The following is a 20,150-nucleotide window of genomic DNA, read 5'->3' as shown; positions in this document are numbered from 1 at the left end:
GAGCAACTACTGTTATGTTATATATGCTTGGAGCTGTACCGCAAATAGTTACCAAAGGCAAAATGACTGTATACTTTGCATTTTGTATAAAAAAAACAAAAACAAATTATATTCCCAGTTTCTTTTTATTCATTTGATGATGCTATTTAAAGTGATACTAAACTCAGGAGTTAAATCTTATAAATGCATTCAAGTAGCTTAAAGGAGAACTATGGGGTGACGTTTAGTTCCATAGTTCTGTTTTGGAGGACTTAGTATATGTCCTCCCCTGACCCAAAACTCAGTATATAGTGAGCTATTGCCCACTATATGCTGAAAGCGCCCCAGCCAGGACTGATCCCGACAATACTGTCCAGATCCACCCAGCTGGCTGATTGACAGTTGGCAATGCTTATCTAGTGGCAGAGCCAGCTATGCCCGCCCCGTCCCCTGTCTTATTTGTGTATCACTCGGCTGTAGATCCTCAAACCATCTCTGAATTCATACCGACACTGTCCTTCTTTCTGGAGGGTGGCTACTTTTGTTCTCCATGTTTCCTGTGTGTGCGTTATAAAGTAGCCAGTGCTCCAAGCTTGTGTTTAGTTTACCAATTTGCATGACAATTGTAGGTCTATTAAAGGGAGTGAGCTTGGATTAGTGGCTAAGTTAGAACACACACAAGGACAATGGGGAACAATAGTAGCCACCCTCCAGAAGGAAGGACAGTGTTGGCACCAATTCAGAGATGATCTGAGGATCTACAGCCCAGTGATTCACAAATAATCTACAATACTAAAAAGGTACTTGAATGTACTTTTAAGATTTAACACATAAGTTTAGTGTCATTTTAATAGCCATTTCATCTGCGATAATTTAATAACAGCAACGTTTGTCAGAATCTTGAGTGGAATCTCTCACGAAGGAACAGCACCTGTGTATGAAGCCTGACGCCGACTCTACAGCAGTACAATATAATTTGAAATGTGACGTTTTCGTAATGTTTGTTAGATTTTGTAATGGTTAGTCGGGTCTACTTGATGTTTGCTTTTGTCCATAATGACGAGGAAAATTGAAGGGGCAGGACAGAAATGTTTTCTCCTTTCTTATCCGATTGAAAAAGTCTCAAAATCGGGAAAAAGTATACATATTGTACGGTGCAATGTGTTTGGCACAAAAGAAAATCATCTAGGATTCTCTTGAAGTAGAAAGTCTAAACAAAATTATTAGGGGCTTTCAAATGAAATTAGTTGACTTAAAAATGGCAATATCAAATGCTCTGATGGATGATTTCAAAATGGACATTCAAACATGGCCAGCTTAAAAGGCAGGCAACAATTTTCACAATCGCTTGTAGTGAGCTTGGGAGGGCCAAGCTTTGCTGCAACAGAAGAATGTGACTTAGATGTCTTCAAGTAAAGCCACCATCCCTTAAAATAAATCCCTTGACTACTAACAAAACTACTTTGTGTAAAGCAGACTACTGTATACCAGAAGCAGGATTTCAGAGGGTCTTTTTAAGGCCCTGTTCACACCAGGGCGGTTTGGCCGCCCTGGTGTGTAGATTTGTCCACGCTGAACCTTCGACATGAACAATTCCTATGGGGACCATTCATGTAAGTGCGCGGCTCCGCGCTATCCGAACTGCCTGCTCCCTGAGCTACTTTTTTCACGCTGATCAGCGCTTTATGAAAATAATCGTTAGCTGCAGCCCTATGCATATGTACTCAGTACTTGGTTTGGGCCCCTTTTGCAGCACTTACTGCAATTACTTTTGCACAATATTCTAATTATTTGAGTTTCACCTGTAGATTTCAATGGAAACACACTGATCAGCGTGTTTTTTGGGTGTTTTTAATTGCTTTTCAGCGCTGAAACGCGATTAAAAACGCCCTTTCAAAAATCGCCCTGAGACATGGGGCCTTAAGAGTGCCTTCTGACTTAAACACAGCAAATATATTCATTCAACATGTTACAATATTTAACATGTCACATAAACTGTGTGTGTATTTGCTTTTCAGACACAATATCTAGCCAACATGCCTCTTGTAGTCTGCAAGGGTTCTAAAACGTAGGCATGTGCAAAATTCAACTTGAATCCCAAGTCAAATGCTGTAATATACCCCTCTCTGAACACCACAATGAAGTGCCCATGGCTTCTGGTCAGTGCAATCTAAAGTAAGACGTGCACCTAGCACTGTGGAATTTAAAGAGGAACTCTCGGCAAAAATGTTATTAACCTTTGCAATGGGGTTCCCCCCATATTGCGCAGGTTAATTGCTCGTTTTTGCCTAGGGTCAAAAATGAAAAGTTATCACCTTATCCTCCAAGCTGGCTGGCTCTTGGACTGGTCCAAGAAGACTCACTCCCTCTCTGCTGAAGCAGTATAAGGTCAGTGAGTCATCATGTTCTAAATGCAGAGTATAGGACGTGACAATGCAGAGGGACATACCATCACTGCAAGTGGAGAAGGCAGGCTTCGGTGAGCGCTGTCACAAGGGGCCAGCTTGGAGGATCGGTTGAGTATAAATTTGTTATTTTTGACCCTAGCCACAAATGAACACAAACCTTGCAGTGCGGAGGTAACCCCACTGTAGGTGTTAAGAATAATTTTTACCCAGAGTTCATCTTTAATGACAGACTTAAGTAGAGATCTGCACAGAGCACTCAACCAGGTCTAAGGGCCCCCATGCACACAAGAGCAGTTTATACAAAGCCATATCTCAGTACTTGCGGGATACCCACGGTCAGGCACACTAAATACTTAAATCAATTTAAATGTAATTATTGATGTTATTATCATTGCTGAAATAGAATCTTAACCACAAGCTGCCAGGTAGGCTTGCTGTTGCATTGCATGATAATAAACATGCTACATGCAGCACCTTAGTATAGTGCTTCACTAACTTATGGTAAATGCTGAGCGAAGTAGGCATTTCAACTATAAGCTCTGTGCTCCGGTCATGGAATCGGGAAAAGTGCCATTCCTTAGTATGCCACCGAACACAGTCATAATCTTGGTAAATGAATGTTGTAAACTGTCAAAATGTTTAAATTAAAAGCACAAGAACTAATACAGTAAACTTGCGGCCCAGAGCATTTAATCCCCCCCGGCTACAGTTTGCATTGTAGGCTGTGGAAAAGGTTTCGGCAAAGGGTAGCATCAAAGTTGATGAGAGATGTCCATGACATACTGTTTATAAATGGATTATGTGTAGCTTAGGTATGCATTCATAATACTGTTTGGGTTTTGCTGAATACTGTTATAGATGTTTTACATACAGCTAACACATCTATTTCCCACTGGAAAAATGACAACAGAGCTGAAAAGGGTAACTAGATTTTTACACTATGATACTAACAAAAGTAATAGTCAATGTCCAACATGGTTTAGTTACTGTCAGCAAAACATGTGTATATACACACATGGCCAAAAATATTGGCACCCCTGCATTTCTGTCAGATAATGCACCACTTTGCACAGAAATTTGTTGCAATTACAAATGTTTAGGCATTCTCATGTTTATTTTGTTTGTATTGGTAAGGCACAAAAAAGTGGAGGAAAAAAAAAAAAAGCCACATTCCACGCAAAACTCCACGAATGGACTGGACAAAATTGTTGGCACCCTCAATTAATATTCGGTAACAGCCCTTGGAAAAAAATTAATGATCGGGGGTTGGGGACCACTGCTCTATGGGATTCAGATCTGTACTCATTGCTGGCCAGTCCAGTACTCTCCAGTGCTTTGTCTCACACCATTTCTGAATGCTTTTTGAAGTGTGCTTTGGGTCATTGTCCTACTGTATGACCCATGACCTCTGACAGAGACCAAACTTTCTGACACTGGGCCCTACATTGCACCCCAGAATTCTTTGGTAGTCTTCAGATTTCATAATGCCATGCACACTGTGAAGACATCCAGTGCCTGCAGCAGCAAAGCAACCCCAAAACATCAGTGAACCTCCACCATGTGTAACTGAGGACAGTATTTTTTTTCTTTAAAGGCCTCGTTTCTTTTTCTGAAAACAGTAGAATGATGGACTTCACCAAAAAGCTGTAATTTTGTTTAGTCTGTCCACAGCACATTCTCCCAAAAGGATTTAATCTTCCTCAGGTAAGTTTTGGCAAACTCCAATCTGACTTTTTTATGTTTCTGTGTCAGCAGTGGGGTCCTCCTGGTTCTCCTACCATAGTGTCCCTTTTCATTCAGATGGTGACGTATAGTGCGAGCTGACACAGTTGTACCCTGTGCCTGAAGGTCAGCTTGAATATGTCTGGAAGTTGATGGAGGGTCTTTATCCACCATTCGAACAATCCTTTTTGCAATTTTTGATCAATTGTTCCCTTTCGTCCACGTCCAGGGATATTAGCTACAGTGCCATGGGCTGTAAACTTCTTGACAATGTTGCGCACAGTGGACACAGGAACATTAACATCTCTGGAGATGGACTTGTAACCTTGCGATTGTCCATGCTTTTCCACAATTTTTGTTCTCAAATCCTCAGACAATTCTTTGCTGCTCTTTCTATTCTCCATGCTCCGTGTGGCACACAGAGACACACAACAGAAAGGCTAAGTCAATTTTTCACCATTTTAACTGGTTGTCGGTGATGTTTATGTTGCCAGCCCCTGTTAATTGATACAGGTGAGTTTAATTACAAATTACAGGAGCATCACAAACTTGTAATGCAATTATTTCCTGCAATTTGGAGAAGGTGCCAATCATTTTGTCCAGTCCATTTATGGAGTTTTGCGTGGAATGTGTCAGGTTTGGCTTTTTTTTCCCTCAACTTTTTACATGGCAACCAGTTTTTTCTTTTACTTTGTTTAATGTTTTAACCTGGACTGTAGAAATGTAGCTGGAAAATAAATGGTTCCCATGTACTGCAATACATTTTCAAATTCCCAAGGAAAGGGGTTAACATTATAAGTACAGCAGACCTTGGATAGTGGGGTATTTAAAGCATTCAGTAAATTAAATAACTTACCTTTCAAGTTGGTTGGAGGACCTGATAAAGCCACGAATTATGGCTCTGCATTGACAGAGTTGTTTAAAACAATCTGTCAGTGTATGGGTTAAAAACATGGAAACATGGTACTTCAAACACAACATAAATTACTAAAGAGAAAAAAAAAAAAAAAAGTGTACAAAATTAGGAACTGGCTAGTCTTTTCCTTGTCCAGGAATTTGTTAGCTTTGGAACTTTTGGTTTCCATTGCATCATCTAATTAAGCAGATGCCTGGACTCATTGTGTCATAACACTGATATTTGTAAAGAAAAAAGGTGCAGCACAAGATGTTCAGTAGTTTATAAATATATATGCCAGTACTGAGACAGCAACTTACGTATAAAATGCCATCCACACAAACTTGTGAATAGCTACATTTAAAGCTTGAACATTAACACATTAAACAGTATTTTATACCATTAGAGAAGCAGAGGCATTCTGTAGCAAGAAACATCATGTTTGTTAAAGGCCAATGATCAGTTTTAACAGCTTTTTCGCTTTAATATATCAACTTAGCAATCAGGTTCAAGCGGAAAAAAAAACAACCAATCAAAAGAGCAAGTCCGATGTAATGATGAAAGATCTGGCCTCCCATCCACAATGTGATCTCCTGCACTGGAATGCACAGTACTGCGATACCGTACATTCCACTGCAGTGTGATTGCAAAAAATTGTGCATGTAGTTTTATTCTGAAGTAAACTTTGCGTTTGTAACACTCCATTTGTGTATTTTATTTTAAATTAAGGATGGTATTTATTTATTTTTAACCGATTAAATTGAAAAATAAAAACGAAAAATAAAAATAATCATTAGCTGCAGCCCTACAAATAAGATACATTTTTGTTAATAGTTAAAAGGTACTTGAATGCATTTTTAAGATTTAACTTTTGAGTTTAGTGCAACTTTAACGCAATGAGTGTAAACAAACATGCCCTGGTTCAGTGCAACGGTGTAAATAGGCCAAAGAAACCAGTCATGAGAGAAACCAGGAAGATTTCACTGTTGAGTTCTCATTATGTAAATGCTGGTTGCCTGGCTATAATACTGACCATTTTCAATGTACTTTACTTGGAATCATTGACTTAAAAACAGGTAGGCAGATAAGGACTTCTGACTCTTCCTTACTGCATACATTAAAAAAAATCATATATTTTCTAGGTCAGTAGGTATACCAAGGTGGGTCGGTATAACAGCTAAGGAACTAGCAACTTTCATAAGGAAGTCAGGAATGACAACCCTCATATCTCTCTCATGACAGGCTTATTGTAATAGCGCTCGAACTGACCAGTTGTCCCTGAATTGTGCCTTGCAGTAACATTGCTGTTTATGGCCCTTTTCACACTATTATCACAGGAGACTGCCCATTTGCACCCATATGTGTAGTTGGCTAGGGCAGCTGGGACTAATAGTTTAGGAATCTGCAGCGACATCACGCAAAGGAGCCGTTGTCCTGCTTGTAATACACTCCCATGGATTAAAGAATTTATTCCTGCACATTATTATATTCCTGTCCAAGGCCTGTAAACTGTGCTTTCTAAAGGAAGCCTGGAGTCTATCTTAAATATATTTCTCATTATATATGAAGATTCTGTTCCTTTTAATCTGTCTATGTGCCTCACATATCCCTCCTTATCATCTTATTGCTGGTCTACTACACAGGGTCTATGTTGAATGCCAGAAACCATGTTATCCAGACTGCCTAGGCTTGAAGCTCAGGAACAGCAGTTTGCTTTATTATTCATGGCATGCAAGAGATACTTTTGCACTCAATATAAGAGCGTGATTTGGTATATCCTATGGCCTCCTGAAAATGTAATAGGATGTCCATTTTAAGTATATACCCAAGCAGTCAGTAGTCTAGGGTCATGCGCCCACCAGACCCTGGGGGCTGTTCTTGGGTTATATTTATTCCTCTGCAATGCCTTAGTAAGGTGCACCAACAACTCTGTTAAAAAGCAATTCTCTTTAAAACCATTACGAGTGACTTGACAACCAGTAAAGTTACCTTCTTCATGGCACTTTAACCAAACCTTCTAATTCTGTAGTACAATTTTTTAAATAATCCAAATATGTAATGATGGAACCTTTATGAGGCTGAGAATGAGGAGAAGGAAGGAAGACAACTCAGTTCAAAATGTAACTACGTTGAATATGTCTGTAAGGGTTACATTTAACAAGAAGTGAAGAGGCAGTGTCCATCACAGGACACACATAGCTGAGGCTGGTTGTGTTTGGGCTTATACTGAGCCATAGTATCCATTTCTACTAGGGCTGCAACCAACTAATCAATTAAAATCGATAATAATAGATAATGAGAATATTTGTCAACTATTTTCATTATCTATTAGTTGGTTGGATCCCCTAGCTCTCTCCTCCATGCTGGGAGGAGGGCACAGTAAGCAGTGGGCGGGTGCAGTAGTCAGCCTCCTATTGGCTATTGCAATTTGAAATGGCCAATAGCAGGCTTGCAATAGCACCAGCCCCTCTACCTGCTGCATTAACATTCAGCAGCTAGCTGTCATTCCCTGGTCGAAGCTATTCAAGTGCCATGTGCTTACATTACAATTATTTAAAAAAATTAAAATGATAAAAAGGTGGGGAAAAAAAAGTCATTTTCAGTTTTGGCCTGACAAATTCTGCTACGGCAGGTGCGTTGCAGTGCCATTCATTTTAATTGCACCCAAATGCGCCTCCCACACTCAGTGTGATCACCCTCACTGGAATACACGGTACCGCAATGCCATGCGTTCCAGTGCAGTGCGATTGCAAAAAATTGTGCACGCAGTTTTATTCTGCAGTAAACTTTATGTTTGTAACACTGCATTTGTGTATTTCATTTTAAATTAAGGATGATATTTTTTCTTTTTTCCGGTTAATCAAAAAAAAAAAAAATCGACCAGATAACCGATTATGAAAATAATCATTAGTTGCAGCACTAATTTCCACGTTAGCATTTCAAATCAAACCAGATTGGACAAGTATGGCTGCCCAAAATGCATGGTCCACATTGCAAATCATTAGTGTGATCAACAAATTAAAAACTTATGTATTAATGAGGAAAAATAACAAGAGGACTATATGCTTGCTGAACACAAAAAATGACTAGGTACAGGTATAGGATAGAATACAACACAAAAAATTAAATAGATGGTAAAAATAGAAGACTCATAGTTGAAGTAAAATATAATTGAACAAACAAAACAACAGCAGTCATAACGGCAGTTCATATGGTGTTCTGCAATTTACATGAGTAAAACCAGAATGTAGAAGGTGCAGCCTGCAGAAATGGCACTAGGCAATAGAGAATGTATGACCTCGGTCTCCAAGTGTCGTGGCTTTGCATTCAAAATTCTTGGCAACATTACCATTGAAAGTAGAGCGCTCACCTCAGGAATGCCTTGTAGTAAACTCAGTAAAAATAAAAGGGCTTTAAATGCATCAGGGGGACAGAAAATGTATATCTCCACAATGTGCAGTTTTAGGTTACCCACCATCCCATTAGTCTGCTAGTCCTCATGAGTAACCTCATCATCTGTCAGAAGCTGCCCATTGGCAGATGGTGTTTCAGAAGGAGCCTGGGATAAGTCTTCAAAGTCCTGACTTATGGTGGGAGAAATAATAGAAGGACTGGTATCACAGTATTCTGTACTCTGCTCTGAAGTAGCAATGGTGGTGGCCGTACTCTTTGGAATTGGATCAAAATCATCATCATCATCATCTTCCAGACTAGGAGACTCATGGACATCTGCAGTTGGAGAACATCAAACATACCACATTACTGAGTATTTCAAGTTTAACAAAAATGCAGCATCCAAGTATCCAGATTATTTGAAACCAGTGTCAATTTATTCTGTACTATTAATCTGTTAAACTGGAGTGCACAGTATCAGCATACACAGAAAATCGATAAACATTATTATACAACATATCTCATATGGCTGGATTTTAATTATTAACTGATACATTGAATTGTTAAAGAACAAATCCAGGAACAACAGATGCTTGTATCCAGTTGAGGTTAGAGTAATAATGTGGATTACACTTATTACTTTACCCTAATTTAAAGATCTTCATCATGAAATTTGCAGTCCAAATACATATCCTCCCCCTGCACTCTCTACAGGATCAGAAAATTGTTGTTATCTCTGGAAAAGACAATGTAGATTTCCCTGACACCTTACCAAATAAACTTATAGGTTGTCATTGCTAACCTCTCCATCTAAAAATGTTATTTCCCTGGCTGTCATGCCGATTCAAACTCATCAGTAGTGAGTGACTGACGTGGGCCAAGCATGCACATCAGGAGTTCTATTATCACACTGACACTGCTTGTTGAAATTACTGAAGCAAGGAACAGCTAGGAAAGCATTTTCAGAAAGAGGTCAACGATGGCATCCTCCACATTAATCTCAACAATGGTTTCTTTTTAGGGATTATTTAATTGCATTAACATTGTGCAAAGACCACCATTGTGTGCAACAACCAATTCAATTTTAGTTGTGGCCAGTTTAACCAAGTGTGATCAGTGAAATAAGATTGGCTCCTATGGATTAGGCTGTCCATAAGTATCTCAATAAAGGCAAGCACTGCTCCAAAAATTTTGATCATCACTTGGTAAATATCTGTCCCACTATAGGCTAAAAAAAATGAGCATGCAGTTGAAGGTGGTCTTCATCACACAGAAAGATTTCCAACCTCCAAGCAGTTGCTGATCCTATACTTATATTCAAAGGTTAACGGATCCAATGTACCGTGAATGCACTGGTTGGCATCAACTAAGTATCATAGGGTGCCCAGCACTTATTGAAGACATGAGAGGACATTTTCTCCCCAACAGTTATGTTAGGGGGGTTATCTGTTCAGCTGTGTCAAGTCTTATTGCACTTTTTTTTTTGTTTTAATGCTTTTTCCCCTTTATTTTCCACCAGGTCCTGCCAGTTACACAGCTTTCTGTCTTAATATTCAGTTAAAGTACTGTATCTATAGATGAGCAGCATTGCCACCCTAGGACAGGGTATGTGCTAAGACTACAGAACGACCCCCACTCACCCGAAAGGTGAACTTGGCAGGGCTGATAACACAGGATGAGATAAAACTTCTGGGTGTACAAGCTCACTTGATTTCTAGCAAGATCAACAAATAAAACTGCTTTCAGTATTGTATTTATCAAAGAGACACAACAGAAAGTGGGGGAAATCTCTCTAAATCTCCCCTATGGGCCGGTTGACACTATATCCAATGCTTTCCGGCACGGTTAGTATCTGGAAGGCACTGGATTGCATGAAGCAAGCCTCCCACGTTTTGGGCCAGAAGGGGGCGTGGTGGTGCCATTCATGTCAATGGCATCGCAGACACGCCTCCCACCCACAGTGCGATCACCGGCACCAGAACGTGTGGTATAGCAATGGCCTGCGTTCTGGGGTGGTACGATTGCAAAAAACAGTGCAAGCACTATTTTTGCGATTGCACTGCACCGGAAAGCAGGGCATTTCAGATTTTCACTCACGTTTTAATGACAACTCTTACCATAACAAAGAGAGAGGGTGAATCTCCCCATTGATATCAAAGACAGCAAAAAAAACTTGACAGGGTTTTTTACACTTGCCTACTCTATCCAAAACCCAAAAAAAAGTTTTCGCTTTAGCTAAACTTTAATAACAAAACATGTTTTTGTTGCAAAACACAACACAGGGCAGATAAATATGCATAATCAAGAGAACGATTCCTTATTTACTGATAGGATAAATTGGAGATACTTACTGCTGAAAGACTCTGGGTATTGCTTTGCCAATTTCCCTTTTAACATCCTGCAGAACAGAAATAAGAAGCTGCAATAAATCCAGGAAAAGGGCTGTACTGTTTTCCAATCCTCATTGATTGGAGGACATTAAAATAATCGGGATGATTCTCTAATTGCCTGTTGCAGCCTCAATGTTGCATGAAACTATACAGAAATATTTTAAAACAAACCAGTATCAAACAATATTTATTACCACTGGAAGTGTAGGAAGAGGAGCCAGCTCCCCACTTCCATACCCCCACCACCCAAAGTCGGTAGTAGAACCTGCCTGTGCACACTGAGGGAAATTTATCAAAACTGGAGAAGAAAGAATGTGGAGCAGTTGTCCATGGCAACCAATCAGCTTCCATATTTAACTTTTAAAGCTCAACTTGAACAAACAGATGAGAGAAGCTGATTGGTTACTATGGCCAAATGTTTCAAATTCTATCCACTCCAGTTTTGATAAATTCCCCACACTGAATACACTGACACTGTCCTGTTAGCTTTATTTATCTTATTGCAGTTAAAAGTAGTACTAAAAGCAAGGCACTTTTTACAGTCATGCAGTCTCACTTTTTCCCCACTAAAATCACACTAGCATTCAGCTCTGCATGCTGATATGAAATCATCTTGCATTCATTAGTTAAACAAACATATTTTTATTTGACTTACAAGTCCTGTTTTTCCACTTCCTGGTCCACTTTGGCACAAATAATGTAATTGTGCCAAAGTGTTGCATTCAGCAGAGCATTGCTGGGAAAACTCATCTGTAATCTCACAAGATCTCAGGGAAAGACATTATTTCCCTAGAGACGATGTGCATGGTCACATGTTCTAGTCAAATGTGCCAGAGCTCCAGGAAGTAAAGGGAGATATATTATCTGCCCTTAGTAAAAATGGCCACTGTCAGAAGACTGGGGAAGAAAAAGAGAAATAAGGTATGCAAAGAATAAAAAGCTGGCAATTATCTAGAAGTATGTGTTTGTAGATTGTCATGACTGTCAAACAGACATTGTCAGACATTTCTAAAAGGTGTCTTTGTTGCCATTTCAAAGACATGGGCAAAGTTCCTCTTTAAAAAGGTAAAATACATCCAGTACCTTTCCATGCTTCCCTGTCCCCAAACACGTACCTATGGTCCCTTGTCACCTCCACCAGTCTAAAAAAATATGTGCCCCTTGTGGGGGAGGGTACTGAGGGCAGTGGAGCGATAGGCTCCTGTTATCGTCAGTCAAACTATTGAGAGGAGAGCGATGGAGGGAGCAGGAGTGCTGGTTCTCGCACGCTGTGCGAGTCCATGGACAGGTCCCAGTTGGGAACATGCACTCATGGGTGTCTCCTCAGCAGCCAGCTAGCTGGCTAAAGGAAACATCTGCAAGCAGGCAGAGGGGGCAGCAGTTTGGGGGCAAGCTGGAGGAGGAGGGGAAAAAAAACAACTGTTTAGGAAGAAGAACAGTCAAAAGATCTAAGTGTGGTCCTCCTGATCTATTATCTTAAAAAAACAAAAAGGTTTAAAGTGACACTAAAGTCTCCTTTTCCCCCCTTCTAGTGCTGCTGTAAGTACTTGCCATATGTGGTGCCTCTTGATTCGAATGTCTTCTTTCTTCCAGTCGTTCAATGCCCCCCGTACAGACCCCTCAATGCTGGTGCCGCTCTCTGATTCAGCACCGACTCCTATGTCTCCCTGTGTCCCACAGAGTCTGTCCAGCTTGCAAGCTCCCTCATGCATATATTCACTGCCATTGTGTCAGTCCTCCTCTCCCCTCCAGTAATATCAAGTGCGCATGCACCTGTGCACACATCCTCCTGCACGGCAATTCAGGAAGTTGTGTTCTGCAGCTGGGAGCGAGCGGAGCAGACACAGCTAAATTATTGTTAGGCTGTGCATATATATATAATTTTTTTTTTAAATGATCGTTTAATACCACTTTAATATAGATCTGCAGTTTTAGTGACTACTGACAAATATCCTCAACCTCAAGGTTTCTCTGTAATATACATGAACGGAGATTACAATCTCAAATCCTTTTGCAGAGTTGTAATACTTGTCTAACTATGAAACCACAATAAAAATATTTATTGCAGGACTCTACATTCTATTAAAACTGCAATATCTACTCATTTTAGCAAATTCACCCAAATTAGAATGACTTTGCAAAGTGAGAGATGTGCCCCAGATTTTCCACCAGTTTTTTGCTTTTCTGTCTGAACTTAATGAAAATGGTAGAGGCAGATGGGCAAATATAGGTTTAAATGCGTTCTACACCACAAACTGCATTGGGTTTTTTTCTCTCTCTCCCCCGCTTCTGTAATCATCTGAAGAATTTCAAGAACACCTAAAACATTATAGTTGTTTGCCCCGTGATACCAAATAATTTAGGGATGCACCAATACCGGTATTTTGGTACCGATAATTTTTTTTCGGTACTCGCCAATACCAATTATAGAGTAACGCAAGTCCCATTCAGGAAGCCAGGTGGCGTGTAATGACTCCGATTGGCCGGCTCATGAGATTACGAGGGAGCATGAAGCCAGCTTCCCGGCCAATCAGAACGCAGGGCGTCGCGTCATTACACGGTGTCCGGCTTCCTGATTGGCCAGCCAGACGGCTCCGGCTGGGTACCGGAGGAAGGCCGCGTTCTCGCTGGAGAGGCCCCGGGGCTGACAGGCTGGACATATTACTAAGGTAAGGCAACCTTACCTCACGAGGACGAAGGTGCATGGAGCCAGCTTCCTGATTGGCCAGCTTCCCGACCAATCAAGAAGCCGGGCAGCGCATCATTACACGCTGCCCGGCTTCCTGATTGGCCGGGAAGTCGGCGCCATGCTCTCTCATCAAAAGTGACGAGAGAGCATAGAGCCGCTTCCCGGCCAAATCGGGAAACCCGATACCGGAAGTACTCGTGCTAGGCATCGGAGCATTTGGGCGAGTAGGACTACTCGCCCAAATACTCGGAATCGGCACCGATTTCGATACTAGTATTGGTATATCATTAAAATAATTGAGTTATTCTTACAAGCCACAAGCTTAAATAGTGGGTTACACTTTGCCTCGGACTTCTGTCTCTGCATTTAAATAAGTTGTTTTGAATCCCCATCTGTTTGAGTCCTCTTAGCAATTATACAAAGGGATACCACCCACCTTCAACTACTTAGTTTTTACACAAAATTTCAAATCTGGCATGGTGGAAAAATCAGTCAGTGGTAATGGAGCTTTATAATAGATGCTTGGGCTTTAGTTCACCAAGCAACAAAACAAATAGCTGATTAATACTAAATTAGCAGTCTGGCTAATTATACTGTAAAAGCTATTGTTTTCAGAATTATCTACCTTATCCTTCTGAATATTATGTCCAAGTCTTTCTTCATTTCCACTAATGTCCTTGTGTGGTGTATAAACCGATCATTCATTTGCTGCAGTCTTGTGTTAGAGAGACTGTTGAAGTTCAGGAGCATCTCGTTGGTTTTCTCAAAGCGGTCAAGCCTAAAGAAAACAAAAATATGAAAAGTTATAAAAGTACTAAGTCTATGCAGTTAAAGTGATATTAAACTCAAAAGGATTTTAAGCTATTTTAAATGCTGATGCAATACCTTACAATGAATGCTGCTCCTCGATATTTAAAAGTTTAAATTTCCTGCAGAATCAGCGAATCCCCTGAGCACTGGTCCAGAATTCCTGTTTTAGAGTAACTTCTTTGTCAAGCAGAGTGCTAAACAAACAGTCACCCTTGTGTGTGTGCCTCCATAGACACAACAAATCAAGCTACTTCCCTCCCCCCTGCCTCCCTTTTCTCCCTCCTCCCAGCTAGTAGATGAACAATGGCTGGAATCTGCACCGTCCCTTGTGATCTTGTACTGGACAGGAAGTTCAGGGAAGCCGAGCTGAGAGACTTGGAAGCAGCAGTTTATAAATGATCGCAATGATGATCGTAAGTGTTTGGGCAAAAATGTAAAGCAATGCTTTGCTGGGCAATGTATATTTGTTTCATCTGGATTCATTATTGAAAAAAGTTTGAGAGTTTAATACTACTTTAAATTCTTGGATGTGGTAGCTGCATTTGATTTCATTTTCCAGGCTAAGAACATTTTCAGCATAATCCCAGTTCAGTACAGTTCCATTAATACACCAGGTAATGGAGGAAAAACAAAGGCGGACGTAGTTGAGGTCCAGCCTCTGTGACAACAATGGCCATAAATACAATGGAGTGTAGACATGAAGGGACAGAATGTGTGTTATTTGCAGGATTACCAGGTGAAAATAAAAGGAAAAAGTGGTGTATAAACATTTCAGCACCATCATTTCTCTATGATATTCAAATATATTATCATAGATAAAACTCCCAGTGCACTGAATCTAAGGAGCATAGAGGGATGCTGTATTTCATGCAACAGTCTGTCTGTAATCGGACATCTGAACAAATGGCATAAACAAGGCAATACAGACTCAGGCAATCTATTCTACCTACTGAATTCTGATTGCTGTAAGAAAGTGATGTTTTCCTTCTTTTTTCTTTAAAAAAGAAATCTGGAAAATGTTTTTTTTTATACCACTGCATCAGTGCAAGGATCCTTAATTCATAACATTCTATACACAGTGGAATGGGAGGATGTCAAGGGACATTCCATCACTGCAGAGAAGGAGACAGGCTGGAGGGACCGCTGTTAGACCTGGCCAGCTCAGAGGATCACCGGAGTATGACTATTTTCTTTGCTAGACCAAAACGAGCACATAAACTTTGCAGTGCGGAGGTAGCCCCACTGCAAGGGTTAATTAAACATTTTACAGGAGTTCTTCTTTAAGTCAGCTGCAATTTAAAAATGTCATTTATAAGAACATAAAACCAGAAAATGGCGTGTTTGCCAATTATATAATTTCTGTAAACTTCTATTAAAAAAAGGCATTTTCCTTTAGGCCTTGTTCAGACCGGATCAAAACTGCGTCCAATGTATTCCAACGGGATTTTTTGCTCCAGTTCACATCGCAGCGTGCAGGTCCAGAGCAGGTGAAAAAACTGCCGCGGGCCCTATTTTACCTGCTCTGGATCTGCAAACGCTTCAAAAACGCATGCAAATGCCTGGAACGCACTGAAAGCCGATTTTAAACTTTAAAAAAACATCATTGTTTTTTTTAGCCAAAAACGCGTCAAAAACGCATCTAAAAGACTAGCGTGCGTGTGCAGAAACCTGACCGATATTTAAACTTTAAGTAGGTTCCAGGAGGATAAATTCTCACCATAGTCTTTCATCTCTCTTGGACACAGGGAAGAGACCCCTGCATTTACCTGCTGTGGGTTTGATATAGAGGGTCTCACTTTTAGGATTTTTTTTATTTATTTCATGGCAAATATGGGAGTAGTGGAAAAGAGGTAAAACTTCTGTCAGGTCAGGTTTTTATTGCTGTCTTTGAACCTATTGGGGAGCTTTTTCCATGTAACACCCAAATAATAGATGGAAGATGTGTTTGTTATAGGGACAAGAAGGTACAGACAGCAATAATACTTTGTTAGATCTTTTAAACTTCCCTCGCGGTACTAAAAAATTTTTTTGTTTAGATCTGTCAAGCAAAACAAATGGCAAACGCACTCATCAATTTGTTACCAGCTTTACAGCAAGGTGCACATGGAAGGGTTTTAAACAGTAATAGCAAAAAGATTCCCAGCACACTCACCAGCCAGCATGCGTACCTGTGCCTTTAAGGAAGGTTGGGCTTCCTCCTGACAAACCTGCACCCAATTTGATCTTTTGCCACATGAGTTTAGAGTTAGGACCGCACTATAAAGAGGTGCCTTGGCGCGGCTTTCACATTTTCTGCAGAAGACGTGTATCTAAACCTCTGTTTTTAACCTTAGCGGTGAGACAAGTTTTTTTGCATGCTGGCTGGTGAGTGTGCTGGGAAACTTTTTGCTATTTTTGTTTAGATCTGTGCCTTGAAAACAGAGATTTGCCATCAGTTCCAGTCCTGAAAAAAAAATCCCACCAATAGAAACACAAATGGTAAAAAAAACCTGATATAGGCTCCAACCCTTCCCAGCAATAACAAGGTTTTCGATAGAACTGAGCTTTAAACTGACCCTGCACAAGTCAGTGGTTTTTGTTGGCATAGTGTACATTCAACTCCACTCACCTGAGTGAAGATAAGACTGTGAACCCAAGTGCAGCATAAAATAAAATTAAAACAAAAAGGAAGAAGGAAAAATACACTTACATATGCCTCTGAGCCAGAATGATCGCATTTACATCCTCTGAGTTCACCATGTTGAGAATCCTGCTACAAAATATCCCTGAAGCACTTGGTTCCATTACCTGGTCAGCTGCCTGCAAGAGTGGAAAAGAATTGCATGGGACTTAAATACAATTTACTTGTATATTTAGCAATCACAGTGATGGGAATTTATCAAAACTGGAGCAGACACAATCTGGAGAAGCTGTGCATGGCAACCAATCATCATCCACCTTTCATTTTCAAATCTTAATTGAATAAACTGAAGAGAAAACATAATTGGTTTCCATTAGCAACTGCTCTAGATTTCGTCTGCGCCAGTTTTGATCAATTCCCCCCACAATTTATTTTTTAAGTGCTAGAACGGAAGGGCTGCTGTACGGGCTGTTCACAATAGCCTGTACAGCAGCCGAACAGTTTAGCCGAACCAAATGCATGTGCTTCAGGTGGGCTAAGCTGTACACACAGCAGAAGCGGGGAGAACAGTCTGCAGAAGCAGACCGTTTGCACCGCAAATGTAAACAAATAGGCGGAGCTAACGGTAACATCACTGCTGGCTTCGCCTATTTGTTGTCATGCAATCACAGGCTACTGTCCTCAGGTTGAGGACAGTAGCCTGTGATTCAATGACAACAAATGAGCAGAGCCAGCTGTGATGTCACGGCCAGCTCTACCCACTTGTTTTGATTTGGCCGGGACCTCAGAAGACCGATTCCGGCCAAAATCAAAACAAACAGGCAGTGATGTCTCACTGCCCATTTGTTTACTTTTTGCCGCCTCCTGTCAAACAGATCATTCTGCGGTGGCAGTTTGGCGGGGGCAGACGTCTGTTTTTATTATTTGGACGAGTCATTGTTGTCGTGGACAACGCTGGATGTCATGATTGACCTTAAGATTACGTTGGTGGATCAATTTTGGGGATTTTTTTTCCCTTTTAATTAAAGGAATTGTGGAAAAAAATGTTATGTGTTTTTTTTTAATTAAAGGATTTTTTTTTTAACAAGTACCCCATCCTCATTAACAGGGGGGGGGCAGCATCTGGGTGCCTCCTTTATTACAGGGGGTACCCTAATACAAATAAGCTCCCCTGCCCACAGACCCCACAACCAAAGGGTCAGGGCTTGTAGGGAAGAGGCCCTTGTCCCCAACGGCATGGGGAAAAAGGTGCTTTTCCACGGGCACCCTGGAAAAGCACCTATCTAGTGCCAATGGCACTACAACTGATCTACGGCTGAAATCAGCCGTATAGGGCAAAAAATAGCTGTGTTCAGCTCACTTCACTTCGGCTCGGTTATTCACGTGGCTGCCTTCAGCAGCTTAGTGAATAAACCACCATAGTTCAGCACTATCACCAATGACAACAGCAATTTCTACTAAACACTAAAACAAACCAACAATCTATTAGCATAAACTAGCATAATAGTGCTATACAATCTATTCCAAAGTCCATGTCATAACCAGTCACTTAAAATTATTAACTTTGCCAATATGTTCCAATAGTTAATGAATAGTGCTATGTAAATGAAGACGTATTCCAGATATCAGAATGTTTAACTGTGAAAATATAAATCTTTTGTGAAGTGATGACATCCAAAAATCTCCATCTTTTGCCTCTCAGCTGGTGGTTGGACCCAGTATTAAACTAAGGTCAGAAAATCGCCTGTGTTCCTTCTATGGGGAATTCGTGCAGTACTAGAACCTAGATTTTCAATAATCGATTATAATCGATTATGTCGATTAGTTGTTGCAGCCCTAGTGCTGACGAATAACCTGAGACCCAAAAGTTGTATTATTTCTCCAAATGTAAAGTATTCTGTGAATGGAAGACAGGATCCAACTCCTCCAATCACAGCAGTGCCTTGCATTTTGGGAAAGAATAACAGTTCTGTGAATGTGAGAGCGGAGGAAGGGGAGGGAAAGTGGCTCCAAAGGTTCACTAATACATCCACTGATAATAAAGTTTATGTTAACCCTAAAAGTAAGGCTTTGGGCTTTTGGTCAGTTTGCATCTCTATGATTTCTAATTAGACCTACAGGACACCATGCTGACGCATAGCATACCTGTAGCTCTGTAGTCAGCCTGCCTGGCACACACCTGGGCAACCAGCCTCAGCTCAAGTGACAGAAGGGAGTGGCAGGATGCATCCTTTCTAACAATGCCATGCAAAAGAGGCATCTGAATTGAGCTCTTGCGGACAGGCGACAGGTGAATTACATTCCCTTTTAAAGGGTGTCTATGGTCAAAAACTAACATAAACCTGTATTTCTATATTGAATTTCCATAAGTTCTATTTCACTCCTAATAAGCATGGCAATCTGGAAGATTTTGAAGATTGTGTCACTCAATTTCACTCAGCCCTGTGAATATACACTTCCTTGTGTCATAAACCACACTTTTGGGGCTTGCTCACATCCCAGACCAGTTCTGCATGCATTTCTGCATAGGGATTATGCACCTTTTTTATGCATTCCTGTTTCTTTATTTTGGGTTAGTTTTGCTTGGGTTTAAGTGCGCTCTGGTGAATTTACATGTTCCAGAGCAAACAAAATGCTGCTGTACTTTTTTATTAAACTCTGGAGCGGAACGTAATGGTGTGACCTAGCCTCATTTAAAAACACTGGAATTACTGCGTTTGCCTTTTTCGTGCAGATAGAAGAACCAACCCTTACAAAGCCTGCCTTCTGAACTACAACTTAACATCAGAACAATGGAGGCAATGCACGATGGCAAATGTAGTATTGGTAAATCGAGATTGTATCACATCAAGCAGCAAGGCATGAGATGCAAAGCACACTGGGAATCCAAGAAGTTGTTGAAAGTGATGGGCAGATGGAAGGAAGCACCTCATTACATAAACGGGATTTGATTGCATTATCAAAAACAACTAGTATGTACTCCTGTTACAATGTTGAGGTTATAACAGGATAGTATATACTAGGACTTTACAACTGGCAGCGTTTTACATTTTAAAGGGGGTTCTATTTTAATATACAGAAGTGCATTTGATGTGGTAGTCTGCTTGTTAGTAGCAGACTTCACATATGTTTTAACCCCCTGCAATGCAGGAAGAACAGTGCTATGAGAATTATCCGCCATCAATGGAACAGAAGTCTGGGAAAATTTTTGTATTAACTCTTGCGGTGGGGCTACCCCCGCACT

At 40.6% G+C, this 20,150-nt stretch overlaps 1 protein-coding gene across 1 annotated transcript in view; it reads right to left on the bottom strand.

The window, feature by feature from the left end:
* Nucleotides 1-8,165: 8,165 nt before the first annotated feature.
* Nucleotides 8,166-20,150, bottom strand: part of KXD1 (KxDL motif containing 1) — a 14,527-nt gene continuing 2,542 nt past the window's right edge. Inside the window, exons 2-5 of the mRNA XM_018557488.1 lie at nucleotides 16,976-17,085; nucleotides 14,102-14,254; nucleotides 10,749-10,795; nucleotides 8,166-8,733 (exon numbers count right to left, since the gene is read on the bottom strand). Of these exons, the coding sequence (XP_018412990.1) occupies nucleotides 8,495-8,733; nucleotides 10,749-10,795; nucleotides 14,102-14,254; nucleotides 16,976-17,085 (549 nt within the window). The 3' untranslated portion in view covers nucleotides 8,166-8,494. The remainder of the gene's footprint in view (nucleotides 8,734-10,748; nucleotides 10,796-14,101; nucleotides 14,255-16,975; nucleotides 17,086-20,150) is intronic.

Source organism: Nanorana parkeri, unplaced genomic scaffold, assembly GCF_000935625.1.
Source record: "Nanorana parkeri isolate BGI_ZX_2015 unplaced genomic scaffold, ASM93562v1 scaffold286, whole genome shotgun sequence".
In the NCBI taxonomy this organism is placed as follows: Eukaryota; Metazoa; Chordata; class Amphibia; order Anura; family Dicroglossidae; genus Nanorana; species Nanorana parkeri.
This window is presented reverse-complemented; position numbering and strand designations above follow the sequence as displayed.